This window comes from Euprymna scolopes, chromosome 26 (genome assembly GCF_053919585.1).
Source record: "Euprymna scolopes isolate OS-2025 chromosome 26, ASM5391958v1, whole genome shotgun sequence".
NCBI lineage: Eukaryota > Metazoa > Mollusca > Cephalopoda > Sepiida > Sepiolidae > Euprymna > Euprymna scolopes.
The window spans coordinates 89,310,656-89,328,212 of NC_136507.1; the positions used below are offsets into that span (position 1 = coordinate 89,310,656).

General features: G+C 33.4%; 1 protein-coding gene across 4 annotated transcripts in view; it reads left to right on the forward strand.

Annotated features, from left to right (window-relative positions):
* LOC145248252 (putative E3 ubiquitin-protein ligase HERC1) overlaps positions 1–17,557 on the forward strand; it is a 335,131-nt gene that overhangs the window by 243,429 nt on the left and 74,145 nt on the right. For all 4 annotated transcript variants that reach the window (XM_080110122.1, XM_080110124.1, XM_080110123.1 and 1 more), the window contains 5 exons: positions 2,462–2,636; positions 7,087–7,315; positions 10,413–10,608; positions 13,736–14,030; positions 15,227–15,432. In XM_080110122.1, coding sequence (XP_079966248.1) covers positions 2,462–2,636; positions 7,087–7,315; positions 10,413–10,608; positions 13,736–14,030; positions 15,227–15,432 — 1,101 coding nt within the window. The remainder of the gene's footprint in view (positions 1–2,461; positions 2,637–7,086; positions 7,316–10,412; positions 10,609–13,735; positions 14,031–15,226; positions 15,433–17,557) is intronic.

Here is a 17,557-nt window from a genome sequence, read left to right on the forward strand (position 1 = left end):
TTTTCATGGTACGTTTTTGTCTAAACTCCAATCTATGGTCCCCGCTTGCCAAACTTTCACAAAAATACTCAACACGATGTTCAACGCTCTCTATCTGTGCCTAAGTGTAGATGCAAATTCCATGAACAGAGCTTTTTTACCAGAACTGCCTGCCTTTGGAACACTGTTCCGCTGGCATACTTCCCGGCTGAATACAACATGGTAGCCTTCAAATCTAATGTAAACAAGTTCCTGTTCGCCTGTCCTCATAAATAAATTCCATCCAATTTACATCAGTAAGGATTACTTCATTACCACCTTACATTCATAAACCCTTATCCTCCAGTGGCCTTCGGACCTTGATAAGCGGTGTCCTTCAAGTAAAAAAAAATTTTTTAAATATGCAGCAATTCTTATAAAATACTATATAACAATTAAAAGAAAAGAAGTTAGAGAACATCAAAGTTGAATTGTAATCCATTTTATGTATAAGAAATGAATACTAACACTGTTTAAAAATAAATGCATTACAAAGAGTTCTTTGGTATTATTTTAGATTAATGACTTTTTACTAACCCTCTCCTTCTTCCCGAAAATGAAATTCTACCTTTTTAGGTAGTTACATGTGAATACTTGAAATAATTTGGCAGAAAAAAAGAAGAAAAAAAAAATATTTCAGAATTCAATGTAAAATAATCCCAAATTTCAGGGGTGTTGTAGTGTTTTAGGGCAGTTGACCATTTTTTTTTCTATAAAGGAAATCCTATGAGATTTTCTTCTGCTTTTTTTTTTCTTTTTCATTTTTTTTTTTTTCTTTTTAGAAGATTGTGTGATTTTAAGTCTTTGTGGAAGGTGGGGTTATCCACTCAAACTTTGTGTTAGTGGTAGGATTAAGGACAATTGTGTGTGACACCCTGAAAATTTAACAGTAAATAAAAAACAAAAACATCAATTATTTTCAAATTTAGAATGGAGATTAATTTCATATAAATTTAATGTAAAACTAGTGGGACCTGTGGAAATTCCACAGGAGACACATTCATATGTAATATATTGATGCTGGCATTCTGTAGATGTTCAATGTAAATGGAGATGCTCTGATATTATTGTAGCTCTTTTGTTAAAACTGCAATAGTATTTATCTAAGCTAGCATGAATGCCCAGCAAAGCCTGATCGTAAAGTATGCTTAAATATGATATTTTAATTCTTACAGATTTCCTATTATTATAGAGTTAATGTTCTATCTGTTTTTATATATTATTAAGTTGCGATTTAAAAAAAAAAATCCATATGACTTGAGTGCATTAGCTTGAATCGAAATCGAAAAAAAAATATATGTCTGTGTGTGTATATATATATATATATATATATATATATATATATATATATATATATATATATATTTGAGTTACTTTAGCCATAACTGAAACCAAAACTTATGAAGAATTCTTGATAAAATTAATTATAAAAAGAATAGATGACTTAAGTGCCATCAGCTATAATCGAAACCAAAATTTATGAAGAATTCTTGCTAAAATTATTTATGATAAGAAATGGAATTACATAACAATTAAACAACCCGGATGTAAGTGTGACACAGAAAATAACACGCATGCTATCCTATTCATCATTTCCAGGCCATTCTAGAATTTTTGAGCTTTAACTATTTTTTTTTTCTATGGGAGATAAATCATGTTTATATTTAAGGATGAAGTGCCTTATTTTTTTTTTTTTTTTAGGATTGTGTGGTTTTAAGAGGGATTTTGTTGGTTGGGGCTTGCCATTCGCACATGGGGTTAGTTGTAGAGTTAAAGAAGAGTTTTTAGGAAGGGGCTTTATCACTCATATCTAGGGTTATAAGAAGCAGTGTTTTGTTTTTTTTGTTTTTTTTTTTTAGGGCGAGAGAGATGCTTGTTACGTAGATGTAGAGTAAATAGTACAAACGTTCAAAGAAAGGCACTTTTAGGAGGTGATCTTAAAATGTGTGTCAACTGTGAAATAACGGTGTTAAATGATAGGCCAGTTTATTTTGTACCCTGAAAAGATTGAAAGTAATTTTTTCTTCTGATAAATTTCCAAATTTCATGACAAAATTCTTCAAAGGAGACGGGTAATGAACTTTTAAGCCCTGTAGTGGTAAAAGAAAAAAACCTACCACAAAATGGTCGTTTCATAGCGTTAACATTTTCATCATTAATTTGTTAAAAACTCTTCACATGTATCGTGTTGATTATTGTTTATTAATATATATGAAAGGATATTCATTTCCTAACAAAATGGTGGTATTTTGAGGGCTTCAAGTAGTTTTGTCTTTAAAATATAATTATTTTAGTAGAACTACCTTAATTATCCAAAGCGTTTTATGGTCGATTGCTACATATAAACCTAAAAAGCTGCAATGTGTAACAATAGGGTTCATCATCAAATCCCGGGTAATGCCAGATCATCCTTCTAGTTATTGCATGTATTTCTCTTTTTCAGCTGCTACAGCCCGTTCTGCTAAAAGCGTAAAGAACTACAAGTCTCTTGGAGAGCAAGCTGTTTGTCTCCGTAGTCCACATGAGCGTATGTTGGCCCTACAACGCACCACATCAGCAATGCAAGTCTTACTTGCCCGAACCATGCTCATGAAGGCCTTGGCTTTGCTCAGTGAAAGGTGAATGAAAAAATTTACTCTTTTTTTTTTTTTTCAATATTCTTAAGAAACCTTAAAATAATACTTTTGGAATGACCCCTGCATACTAAAGCTGGTTTAATCAACATTTTTTTTCCTCAAAGTCTTTTTTCCTATATACTTTGTTATGAAAATAATATATAATGCCATTCGTTACAGACCCAACAGTGGACGACCAGATAAAAACGAAAACTTGGATTTATAAAAAATCCAACCCAAGTTCTGTAAGGAACTACATAAAAATCTATCAACTGTTGACATTGAAGAAACTGGAATGTTTGATAAATAAGAGATTTCTGAATATTTCTTACTGGCCAAAAACAATTTTGATAATTTTATTTCGAGAATTTTCCCTTGCAGAAAACATTGGGACTTGTAGTTTCTATCCCCCTTGTCTAGCAGTATTTGTAATGTAAAGTGTATTTTTTTGTATTTGTTTGGTTGTTTGATTTTCATATAAAAATAAATGTTTTTGTGTTTTAGCTCTGTGTTTTTTAAATATTTCTTTTTAATTTGTCAAGTGTTTCTAATCCCTAGACTGACACGTATCAACTTAAATAACATGAACTACACGCTAATATATTTTAGTTCTGGGATTGAGTTGTGTTTAAGAAAAATTCTGTTTTAATTAGTCATAATTTATAATCAATAGAACAAGTCCATTATCTCTCTTTTAGCTATCTATTTCTCCCCCCACTCTTTGCTATATTAATTCAACTACTTCTAATAATAATAATTATAATAATAATAAAAATTATAATAAATTATTTAAATATTTCTTTATTTAAATAATTTAATATGGCATTAGTCCCGGCTGATATCGTGCAAAATGGTTGCAAAGATTAAAGGAGGATGAAAAGACCAAGAAGAGAAAGTGTGCAAACTTGGAATTGTTGAACTTATCAAGGGTGGGTCTTGGGGGGAAAGTGAAAGAACTCTCCTATCTATGGACGATTCTAGACCATTTTTCTATTATCCAAAACTGGATGTGATGCATTATATTAGCATTACGAGTTGATTTTTTCCTTTTTAGATAATTATTTTATCAACTTGCATGAAAAGAGCTATGTAAAAAAATTCTTAAAACCGTTTGAATTATGCAAATACCATCAGTAGTTCAAAAGTTATGAGAATTTTACGTCCAAAATTTAGGCTTTTCTGTGGACATTTTTCTTTAGAAAATGTGGGCTAAATTACGGACCTCAACATTTCAAGAAATTCAGAATTTTGCCACCATTTATTTATTTTTCAAGCTATTCTCATAAAACTTGGCACTCTTCTGTAAAATTGTGCGCGCTTTCTGATTATGCAGTCAAATCTGATGTATCTCTTTACCATAAGCCATGAATTATAAATTCAGATGTACAAATTTCAATTGTTTTTAAAATGGCACATGGTATCATACAGTAGGTGTCTATTTATGAACAAAACTAAATATTATAGTGGTATTTAAATATAGCTTTATTAAGAATAAGCATTTTCCTGCCTCCTCACCAAAGGAGAGCTTAATCTTGGGTGTAGCCATTGAATGCCTAAAGAGTATTCATGACCGGTATTTACTACTCCCCTCAAATAAAACAAAATTGTGTAGATATGAATTAATCTCGGAAATAAATCAAAGAAAATTTTTTATATAGATTTTGGATTTCTGTAAAAGATGGAAATTCCCATAGTCGACCAGAACTTACGCATTTTGGGACCAGTCCAATTTTCAGTTTTGTAAATCCTCTCTATCTGGCCCAAAATATACCCCTATTTTCTGAGATGCAACCATAAATCATACTCTACATGAATCCTCGATGTAACTTTCACAGTACCAGGATACCAGGAATCCTGATAAACAACAACTATATATTTACCAGGTGATGGTAATTTTTGTCATTTCTATTGTTATATTGAAAATTCAATTATGTAAACAAAGAAATAAAACGGTAATTTTTTACCTTGTTTCCACCTTAACATTTAAAATGATTACTTTATATGTTTTAAGGTATGCTGAAAACGAATATCGCATTTATATTTTCTGCAAATAAGTAGTTTTCTCATGTTATCGCTGGTGGCCATCTTGGTACGTGCGAGTGCACAGACGTAACCCCGAGAAACTATGCGCAAACACATGTACCAGGATGACCACCAGCAATAACATAAGAAATGACATTGCTTAATATCCGAAGAGCTAATTATTTGCGGAAAATTTAAATGTGATATTCGTTTTCAGCATACCTGAAAACCTTAAAAGGTAGTCATTTTAAAGAAAAATCTTAAGGTGGAAACAAGGTAAAAATTTACAAAATGCATCACAATGAAATTCTTTATCGAACCGCCAAATTATTATTATTTAGATATCCATAGTTAAAAAAATAAACTGGTTTGTTTTAGATTCGAAAAACTGGTCTTGATAATGAGTTAAAAATAAATTCAAGTTCCATGATATCTTTTTTTATTTAATTGTTAGGTGAAAGTACAGAATAGTTAACAAAAAACACCCTTCCTTCCCCATGTTAAGAATGGGTTTTTAAATAATAATGTTATTATTTCAGCATTTTATTTGTTATATATTTGTTTTTTTTTTGTTTTTTGACCACTAAAAAAACAATTCTACCTTAAGTACAAATTAAACGCATGTACTTAGTACATTTTGTTGCTTTTTAATGCTTTTAGTACAGATGTACTAAAAGCATTAAAAACAACAAAATAGTATTGTTTGGAAATCAAATTTGAAAAACTTGAAAATAATTTTTTTAAATTGACAAACTCAGAATATAAAATGACTTGTAAGACAAAAGCAGAAAAAGTTTTCTATTTTTAAGAGAATACTTTAGTAAGCTCAGCGCATTAGTGCTTAGCAGGCCATTTTTCTGTAAGCGGATTTGAATTTCTATAAAAGATAACATTTTAAAGAAATTTCCGCACAATTAATAATTATCAAATATTTACATATTATACATGAAAATAATTCTGAAACTATTATCTATATGAAAATGGATGATATATGGCAATTTATCTCATCAATTTTGAAATATTCTTCGTCAACTTTACTCGGTCGTAACTTTGCTTCCTGTGGTCATAAAAATAAAAGTCCAGTAGAGATGGACTCCTATGCTTATATAGCCTGTAAAATTTCAGCCATATCCAATCAAATTTAACCTCGCGCATGTGTATCTAAACGTAATGTATAAAATGTAAACATTGAAAAAACAGTTTCCTTTTTTGCTGTCGTAATTTACTGTTTTTTTTTTCATTTTTAACTTGGAGCATAAAAATATTGAACGCATAAAAGAAAAATAAATTAACATCATCGGAATGCTTATTCTATTCTCTTTCCATCAATGTAATTCTTTTAAAAATTGACTAACAAATAAAAAAGATATGACTTGTTGAAGCACATTAGGTATGTAATATTACCGATGTCCACAAAAATACAGCATACACTTGTAATGCTAATTATATAGACACTCTAGTTTCATCAAATCTCACTGAACAAAAAATTGGGTGTTTAAAACGTGCTGTACTTTGTTTCTAGGGGGTTGTCATCTTTGGTTTTCAGACAGAAGGCATGTGTGTTAAATTCATGTACGTTACCAGCTTATTACATCACAAAAATATTGCTAATGGAATATGAGGACTAAAGAATAAAATAAGGGAAGCAAGGATTATGAGGCTGATGAAAGTAAACCTATGCTGCTTCCTTGATCAGAATCTATTCCATCTAACACTTATTGTTGGCAAGTTTTTGACCTTGACACAGTATTTCTTTTAGCTCCTTACATCAAATGGCTTCATGTTTTGTATGGAGTGATTTCCATAAAAAAAAAGGAAAGGTATAAGTCAAGATGGTGAATGACATGCTTTTCAAACTGAGAGAAAATGAACATTTTCAAATGGGTCTGTTTGTGGAAGCCGTATAACAAATACCATCAATAATGAAAGTCTGTCTGTCCATAGAAATGCATACAAGGCACACCACTGATAATGCTGTAAAAGACATGCAAAATGTTACCTCATTGTCTCTCTCCGCATGTCACCATTTCAGTTAAATAAATAGCTAAGAGAATGTTAGTCTCTCTCTCTGGTGAGTTAATTCTCTCCAAAAATAAAACCTTTAAGAAACTCATTGAACGTCTCCTTGTGTCTTTCCTGCATAAAAAAGGAAACTTTATTTGCATAGCAACCACTAAATGAAACTGCGTTGATGAAGAAAAATGACTACAAAAGAAGTGAGAATAAAAAAAAGCATCAGATATAAACACCCCACATGTATATAAAGACATTGATTTTGTTATTGAAAATTTTCCAGAATTACATATTTAATAAATTTTCAACTTCAGTCAAAATAGAATAGTGGTTGTGATCCGATAGGTACGTTGTGTAAAAAGATATAATTCAGTTGTTGTACCTCAAAACTAAGTTAGTTTTTTTTTCTATTTTCCAGTGGTCCGTCCTGCAGCCTTTCCGCTGCCCTTGAATACATCGGTCTTTCCGATATCATGCTTGTTGTGCGTCTCATGCAATTCTGTGCCGCAGGCAAGCTCGACATGTTTTCCTCCCCATTGCAGATGACGGAGCCTTCCGAGTGCCTGGGTTATCTAAGTGCTGCGATCGGAGCTTTAGCAAAAGAAAATCCCTTATCTCTCAAGCAGTTGGTTAAAGTCTGCGCACAGGTAAGGTGGCTTCCATTTGCTTTTAAGATGTTTACTTATAAAGTAAATGAATATCTTCTCTCTAAGTAAAGCAGAGTTCCAAGTGTGTATGTGGAGACTATCTGTTTTGTAACATGATCAGATGATCAGACCCCCCCCCGCTCTTTTCTACCGCTTGATCAAATATGCCCCTCTTTTCTAACACAAGTATTTGATGAACTACAAGCCCTTGTACCCCCTTGACTTAAATACCCCCGACAAACTTGACAATCAGCTAAATCTCATCCTTACACTCGAGATGCCAGAAAGCTTTCTACTTTTATAGTTTCTACCCTCAGACTGCTAGACTTTGAAATCCCCTTTCAGGTCCCTGCTTGCCTGACTGTACTGACATGCAGAAGTTCAAGTGTAATGTAAGCAGTCATCTTTCTGCTCAACTCCCTACATAGTATCCCTGCCAATTGTGTTCCAGATAGTAGCCCTGTAGATCAAAATGGCACTGTGCCTTGTTTGAGGTGAAAATGCAATAAAAAAAAGTACTTGTATGATTATTATCACCCCCCCGCTGCTACCTCTCACTTCCCCCCCTGCTACTTTTCCCTTCCCCCACCCCTTGCTAGCTCACGCCATTCCTTGCTACCCCTCTCTTCCACTCCTTTGGTACCCCTCTCTTCCACTCCTTTGGTATCCCTCGCTTTCGCCCCTTTGGTATCCCGCGCTTTCGCCCCTTTGGTATCCCTCGCTTTCGCCCCTTTGGTATCCCTCGCTTTCGCCCCTTTGGTATCCCTCGCTTTCGCCCCTTTGGTATCCCTCGCTTTCGCCCCTTTGGTATCCCTCGCTTTCGCCCCTTTCGTATCCCTCGCTTTCACCCCTTTCGTATCCCTCGCTTTCGCCCCTTTCGTATCCCTCGCTTTCGCCCCTTTGGTATTCTTTGCTTTCGCCCCTTTGGTACCCCTCGCTTACTCCCTTTGGTACCCCTCGCTTGCTTTTTCCCCCTCTTGCTACCACTCATTTGCTCTTGCTTCCCCTCTTATAAAAAGCCTCCACCCACCATCTAAACTGGTGCTAACATGTCAAACTCTGAAGATATTGGCATTGGCTTCCTTACTCAAATGCACCGTATATTGAAAATCTTCTTTTTTCTTTTAATCTCTTTGCAAAACTCTGCAAAGTCAAAAATAGCAATCATCCCCCCCCCATCTCTTTTTTCTTTCTCTTCCACTTCCTTATTGGCTTCCTGACTTAAAATGTACAAAACAGTCGATATCCAGTACTCGTACTGGACTGGTAGCTGAAGTATGGTGTCTGCTCAGATGCTGCACTCAAATTACTTGTCCTTAGTTAATGGCGGGGGAAACCCTTCTATACTAAGGCAATTTTATTTTTGCAGAATGCCCCTTTTGAAGGGAGCTGGTTATCCCCTGTATTAAAAACGACCTTGTGTCACATTTTGTTTTGTGGGGAAACAAATAACCAAACATTAATGTTAAGTGTTGAGACATTATGCTGAAGAAAGATAGTAGTGAAGAATCCGCGCAGTTCCGATCTTGAGTGTTAAGTAATTCCTAGTAACAAAGATGGCGGCGAAGAATCAAATGCAGGTTTGTGACAGAGATGACGGTGAACTGATTGAATCCAAAATTCGACAATTTTTATAGTAACTTTGGAAGCTTCTCGTTCTGGCTGGTATTATAACTTGTGGTTATAAAAACGATCGCCAAAATCATTGGTGGTATGATACACCATTAAGAGTCAAAAACATTTTAACAATTCATGCTATTGTTTTTCTCCTTTCCCTTTGCAAAATCCAGTCATATTCTGCAAAACCAAAATCATAAACAACAGAATCCACTACAAAACAACCAAACCAAACACTATGAATTAATATTTTAAGCTATAAAGAATTTGAAGCATAAAAACGTCTTCCAAAATTGCTACCTTCGGTATAAATAACCTGAAAAGGGTTGATGTGCTGTTAAACAAAATAATGAAACCAAACAGTAAACATAAATATTTGAAGTTAGAAATAATTCAAAATGCAAAACCTTTTATCACAATGACTGGATTCTGCATTAAATAACCCCAAAAGGGTTAATATGCCATAAAACAAAATGGCAAAACCAAACACCATGGATAAATGTTTGAAGAGATAAAGAACTTTTACCAAAATGATCGGTTTAATAATTAATAACCCAAAAAAGGATTGATATGCCGTCAAATAAACAACTATCATTTAAAATGTTATTTTATTATTGGAATCCTTTGAGATGAACAATTTGTATATCCATTTATTTATTTATTTGTGGACTGCTATCCTCATCTTTATAGTTGTTTCACAACGTTTCGGCCAACTATTCTTCTGGCCTTTGTCAGGTGGTTATCCACGACAGGATAGGAATGATGAATCTCTTAACTGCATCCTCAATAATTACTGCCTTCCATAGTTGTTGCCGTCTTACCACGTTATGTCCACCTAATTCTCTGGCCCTTCACGGCATATGACGCAATAGATAGAGGCGTTGAATCTATTGTTTCAGATGAGCATAGTATGGAGATAGCGGTTTTAATCCTACCTAATATCAGCCAAAGGATTAGTTGGCTAAAAATGTGGTGAGAAAACAACAATTCTGGAAGGCAGTAATTACTAAGGATTGAAACTGCTATCTTCGGCCAATACTCACCTGGAATCGTAGAGATTCAACACCTCTATCCACTGCATCACAGAGACAACAGCAACTATGGAAGGCAGTAATTACTGGGGATATAGTTACAAGTCTCTGCATTCTTATTTCGTCACGGTTAATCACCTGAAGAAGGCTACAGAATGAGTTGGGTGAAACAACTACGGAAATGAAGATAACAGTCCACAAATAAATATCATCCAAAACATTCAATGTGCAAACAAGCAGGAATACAATAATAATAAGTGCACAAATTATTCATCTCAAATGATTCCAATAAAAAAAAAATATATATATAATGCTGCAACTTTGTTTCTTATTTGTCGCATCTCGTATCATTTTCAATTTTTTGTCTCTGAACTGAAAGCTTATTTCATATTTTTTCTGTATATTTTCATGTCACAGCTGTGCTCTTTTTTTTTTTCCTTTCTTTCTAGGAATTGATGCAAGCTGCAACGGGCTGGAGCGTTAACCCTGATGTTTCCTCCCGGCAAAAACACCTACAACATGCAGCAGTGCTGGAACGAATGACTTCACCAAACTTTGCTGTGACGCAGGCCCTTGTATCGCTGCTAGCGAGTCAAAGCTGGGGCAAAAAATTAATGGCCCAAAATGCTGCAGAAGAACTCAAATGTAAATAGATTTTTTCTCACTATCTATTATTAATTCAGTCCCTCAACAGTACTACAACAATTGCATTGTTAACATTTCTGAAGCGGGAATCTTTTTGGTCCCCTGACAAAAGGAGGGTGGACCTGTAAATTCATCCTTGTCCGTTTGTCTGTCAAATGATGTAATTTCTTTTTTTGCAGGGTGCAGAACTCAAATTTACATATGTTAAGGCCTAAAACTGCACCGTTCGTTTATTTTTACCAGGTTTTGACATGCCCTGGGGACTTTTGAGGCTAAATGGGGGGGGGTACAAATGCTGAACGTAGTCATTTTTTTTATACCTCGTTCGCTGTTTTTCTTCATATCATAGTTAAATAGATCTTCTATATTAAGGATACTAATATCACTTACATATTGACAAGTTACTTTTGCCATGTATTAATATGATAGATAATCTATTAGAACGCTATCTCCAGGCAAGAATATACCAGGTTGTGAGAAAGAAATTTAAATGTAACTACAAACAAATTTTAAAACTTCTACAGAAACCAGTAGCTTCTTTCCCAAAATTGTAAGCCTATGGACAGGGTTCGTACAGATTTGAAAAATCCTTGAATTTTGACTTTTACCTTGAAAAGGCCTTATTTCTATTACCACCTTGAAAAATCTTTGAAATATGGAAAATTTCTTGAAAGGCTTTGAAAATTGCATTCTTTATGTCCAGTAAAAATTTGTGTCGAAATATAAAAAGTAAAATCAAAATTAATACTATGAAATTATCTTTAAAGTATTAATAAAAATACCATTAAAATATGTTTTAAATATTGAAAATAAAATCAAAATACATTGTTTTGAAATTGTGGATACAAGAGTTATGTCACCTTGTGTAGTTTTGTGATAAAGGGACATAACAAAGCCTAATTTTCTCCCTCTATTTTTGCTTGCATTTATAATTAATTGAGGGGCACAAGGAGGGAGGAGTAGTGGCGGTGGCTATTAATAAAAATGAGGACCCCCCCCCTCCCCCAAAAAAAAAACTTTCCTTGTGCAGACAGGATTCTGCAATGGCAAATCCCCTCCTCTCCCAAATTGAATCCTTCCTACCTCAAAAATTAAACTGAAAATGAAGCCGGCTGGTTCAAAAAAAAATGGACAAGACGGCAGCCATCTTGGTTGGAAATTTAAAAGCCTTATTAAGAGTTAATATTTGAGATGAAATCAAAAGAATTTTAAACTATTTCAAAGCTCCACAAAATGATGCAGGTAGATTGCAAACTAACTTTTATTGGCTATGGTAACATTTATTTGTATTTTTTACCTCTTTTTCGAATCGTTGTGTATTGTAAAACAAACTCCAAATTTTGTTTTGAAAACTTGAATTTTATTCGGAGAAGGCCTTAAAAAATGTTTAAATTTCTTGAAAATGGACATTGAAAATCTGTACGAACCTCGATGGAACTCTTCCTGCTGACTTTTTCTCCTACCTATAGCCTTGATATTTTAAAGATTAAGGTCAATAGACATCTCCTGTTTTTGCAATAATCATCTATCATTCTTATTAGCTCCTTAGATCAAGTGATTTCATGCCTTGTCTGGAGCGACTTCCATAAAAACATGTTAAAACTAGCTTTGTAGATGGTTTATCCATTTATTGTCACATTCTCATTATTCTGTATAACGTAGTTTTGTTGTTTCTTCAGTACTGATGAAGAATAAGGACAATGCTATCGTTGCAATTTTCTCAACAGTTGGCATAAAACGCCAGAAGATGCTGAATGAAGGTTACAGATTTTTTTTTTTTTATGCAAATGCTGGCCAATTTTTTCAATGAAATATATATTTCTGTTATTACAATTCAATAAAAAAATTAATTGAAAAATTTTTTTTTTTTTTGTTAAAAAAATGAATAATTATTTGACAACTTTTTACAAAACTTAAAGAAAATTAGACTTCAAATCAAAAAAAATAAAAATAAAAACACTCCTTGTAAGATGAGTTTCATGAATAAATATTGATAGCAAACAAAAATAATTTTTTGAGTTTTGGTTCCCCAACAATTCATTCCCGTCCATATGTTTGTTTGTTCTCACTTTTCTCAATAACTATGCCATGGATTTTTTTTTTTTTTTTTTTTGAAATTTTGCACAAACATTAATCATGGTGGAAGTAAATTTTTGCCAGAACAAATTTTCTGGGCTAACTCTGGTTGCCCCCCCCCCTCGGGGCCATTATAATGTAAACCCAAATCGTTCATCCATCATTTGTTTGCATTTTTCTCAATAACCACTCCTTGAATTTTAAAAAACAACAACAATCATAAGTCAGGGTGAAAGTAAATTTTTCGCTTGTGTTGATGGACCTTGAATGCTCGGCTTGTTTTTTATGATAGCAAACAAAATTTTTTTATTTAATTTTTCTATTTTTTTTTTCAAATCAAGATAAATATTTATTTTTTTAAATATAATAAATCAATAATAACAAATAAGCTTTCTTAAATGAGATTGCTAGCTGTGATTTCTTTGCCTTTGCGTTTCAGCATCTTTTGATGTCTTACATAAGCTTTTTTAAATTCTGATGACAGTAGCGTCCTTATTCAAAGAAATGACACAAAAAAAAAAGCAAATAAAACTAGCTTATAGCATTGTTGATAGTTATTCATTTATTGTCAGATTTCCTTTATTTGGTGTAACACATTTTTTTTATTTGGATTCTTCGAACTACTGTTCTCATGTTTAATGTTCATGGCATGGTGGATAAATTCCACTCTTTTGAAGGTTCAGTTCTCAGTGCAGCTGACATCCAAAAATACAATTGCAAATTAATTAGAACTTCTACCGAATCATGGCTGACGAAACAGAAGTATGCAACACCCATGGATTAAATAAAAGCTTCCGGTTTAAATTCCATTCAGATTACAGAGTTCAACAAGAGGACTCCTGAGTTTGACAAAATATATTTGGAGAAGGTTGGAGATTATATCAACTGAAACGTTGTGCAAATAGCACTCAAGATGAGAAGAGTAGTCCAAAGAATCCAAATAAGAAAAATAATCAATCCTCATCTAAAAAAATTCAGACATGTAATATTTTTTTCTTATTCCGGTTTTACAATGTCTTGTTTTTAACTATTAATCCATTTTTATTTGTAGCTTCGCCTTTACCCAGTTCTCCAGCAACTTCGGAGAAAATCACATCGTTGACTTTGACTGATGCTTTGGCTGCTTGTGTCCTCTCGTCCCACGTACCTCATCAACATCGGCAATGGGCTGCTAAGCAGCTTGTCCGTTCCATTTCTTCACAAATGCGGTCGAGTACTAATCCACTGGAGAATATGGCCGATATTACCCACGATTTGCCGACGTGTACAATAACAAAATTAGAAGGTCACCAGAACAGGCTAGATATATCGGCCTGGAATGAAAAGAGGACCATGCTGGCTACGAGGTTAGCATTTATATTTACTTATATAATTTCAAACAGGCTTAAAAGCCGTGCTGCAAGTTGGCTTTCATGTAGAGCTAATTGAGCGGTATTATTGTAATTAGAATCCTATGCTGTTTATTTTTTAATTACGTGTCAACATCAAAACTTGGTGATAAAAACTAAAAAAAAATATTTTGGACTTAAAAAGAGGGGTCTTTTTAAGATGTTAATTTAACAGAAAATGATCACTTACTTTCTGACCAGATAGCATTTGAACAGCATGTAACCATTTTTTTTATTATAGCTAATTTTTTTAAAACATGTTCTTGCGTGTATGTGTGTGAGGGTTGCTACTCAAACTTAGGGTTAGTAGTAGGGTTAAGGAAGAACATTCAATTTTTTTTTTTTTTTTTTTTTTTTTTTTTTTTTTTTTCAAGCATCAGTTTTCTTAGATATAGATTTTTTTTTTCCATTTATTGTGTTAAAATTCTTTTCATTTTGTTGCGCATACCCTTTGTGGACACTCAAAATAAGAACAGTAGTCCAAATAATACAATTTTTTTTCTTTTTAATTTTACAAGGGAATAACCACTTACCAAGGCCCAGAGGTCACTCGAGGATAAGGGTTAAAGAGTGTACAATGGTCAAAAGGACAATATCATAGTAATTGTTAAAAGTGTAAAATTAGATTACTTAAGAGGAACGGCTCATCAAGAACTTGTTTACATTGGACTTGAAAACAGCCATATTGTAATCAGCTGGAAAGCAGATAAATGGAAGAGAGTGCCACAGGTGTGCAGTTCTAAGAAAGAAGCTTTGTTCACAGAATCTACATTTAGGTTTAGTCACACATAAAGAGTGGGGGAAATTATTGATAGCGTTTTCAGTCAAACGAGTGTTTCTCGTGAATGTTTGGCGAGGGGGGGGCATAGATTGAAGCTCAGATGAGCACTTGCTATGAAAATAACGATAAAACAGTCTCGCAACGTCTCTTCTGTAAGAAAGAGGCTACAGGGAAGAGAAAAAGGCATCCCCCACTAGGCTACGAAGTCTATTCTGAACCCTGTCAAGGCAAGATCCTTAGTTACATGTTTGTAAAATGCTATCTGGTTAGAAACTTTTAGCTCGGAAATAAGAAAAGAAACTTAATGGAAGTAATAATTGTCCTTGCATTATTTTAAGTTTTTAAGTTTATTTTTTATTTTTTTCGTTTACAGTAGTTTTGATGGCACAGTTCGGGTGTGGCACTTGCCAAATCGAACCCACCAATTCCTTGAACAAACCTGCATCTTTGAGAAGAAGAATGATGATTCCGGAGAGGCTCTTCTTGGAAGCTGTGTCCCCGAACATCTCTGCTGGAGCAGTTGTGGTAGATTTTTAGCCGCTTCTATTGACAATGTTGTCAACATTTGGGAAATATCAGGTATGAAAAGAAACGTGTCATCATTCTTATGTGTTATGAGAACACTCGTCCTAGGATGGGTAAAATTGTCTGAACACAAAAGTTTTGTACCATTTACTTTTAGTATTACCCGCACCGATGCTTGAACCTTCAAAAGATTATCACTTAGAACTGATTATTACTTAGCACTTTATCTGTCATGCCACAGGATCTTGCAGACAATTATACTTTGAATGTTAAACCTATTTTAATTTTAAATGTGTAGTCTTACTACTCATTGCTATATATTACTACTAGCAGGATTTGTTTCCTGGTGTTGCCCAGGGAAATATCAAAAAATGCTCACTAAAAAGTATTATTAAGTATTCCTTTTTAATGAATGCTTAAAATTATTATTAATGAATACTTAAAATTAATTCATTTATGTTTACATGTGAGCAACAAAAAAAAAAAATAATTTATGGGCCTTATTTCTGTGTGTTGGCGAAAAAGCTAATATCTGTCTCGTGAATTATTGAAATTTTATTCCTTTATATGAAGTTATCAGTTGGGACCTCCAATGCTTGCTATAGAAGTGATGATGTCATCGATTTTTGCATACTTTGCGAAGATGTTTATTGGCATTATTTATTTATGAATGTAGCAAAAACATAAGATATGAATAATGGAAGTAATGTTTAATGTTTAGAAAATATAGGAAGTTATATTCTTTTGTATTAAGTGATTAATAGGGATTTCCAATGCTTGCTAGAATCGGTGACATCATCATTTTGTGTGTATTTTACAAAGCTGTTTGTAGGTATTGTTTATAAATGGATGTAGGGAAAAACATAAAATATGAATCATGGAAGTCTGTTTTAAAATTGAACATTTCAAAAGAATAAAATGTAAATCTTTTTAAAAATTATTTACTTTCTAGAATACTAGCATTTCAGCCAGGCGTTGCCCGGGTGTTTGGAGGTGTATGTTGAGCAAAAAAAAAGGGATAGTAGGAAGGCAGGCTCAAACCCGTACCGCGAAGGAGGAAAAGAATGGTAAATAAAACATGACGTTTTTACTGTTAGGACCACTTCCAAACCGGAAGTGATGTAGGTTTAAATTAAGTCTAGACAATCGAAAAGAGGGGGTGACTTTCGACAATATCGGCAAAAAAAACAACCCCCTCCCTGTAGAAAAGTGCCCAGTTGAAGGTGAAGAAATTAATGTTTTAGCCAATTTTTCGGTATTTGTCGTCTGAAGAGTCGAGCTTCAAAACGATACTGATCTTGTGAAAATTTGTCGCCTCTGTCGAAAGTTTTAGGCAGATATGCAAACATACATACATTTTATATATTGGTAGCTCAAATTTTCTACCTAAACCGATTAAAAAGCTTGCCCTATCTCTGGATACACTTTATGTAAAATTTCAAATGTTTAGACCAGAAATTGTCTGAGTAATTTGGTAGAGACCGCAGAGGTCAAATATTTTTAAACTTTGACCCCTATTATGACCTCTTAACATTTATTGTTTTGGGTTCAAATCAAGCTAAGTTACTACCGTTTTTTAAAAAATTTTTTTTTAGCCAAGATAAGAATTTTGAAACATTCTATCATCTCTGTTATCTGTCTGACGTCATATTGGTTTTGTTTCTCACAAATTCTAGCTTATACAGGAAATGTAAAACGTTTGAATCCCCATGATCCCTTCTCGGAAATGTTTCCTGTTTTCATACTAACGCCTGAAATATCCAATCAAATGTATTTCAGCTAATATATTGTTATAAAGGGAAATAACCGAAAAGAAAAGAGTTATCTCCCCTGGATCGGAAGGAGGGGGAAGATTTTTTAAGATGGCTGACACAGCATTTCACATAATCTGTTACTCTAACGTTTTACTATTTTTCTGTTTAAAAATCTGTTACTCTAACTATTTTTCTGTTTCATAATCTGTTACTCTAACGTTTTACTATTTTTCTGTTTAAAAAAAGAAATAATTTGGTGCCAAAACAATGTCTTCTTGTAATGTAATTCCCACATTTAACAACTAGTTATATTCCGTGACAACAGAACATATATATATATATATATATATATATATATATATGAGCAAACGTATATGGTAGGAGGCTTGAAGTGATAAAGATGCCAGTATCCAAAAGATGATAAA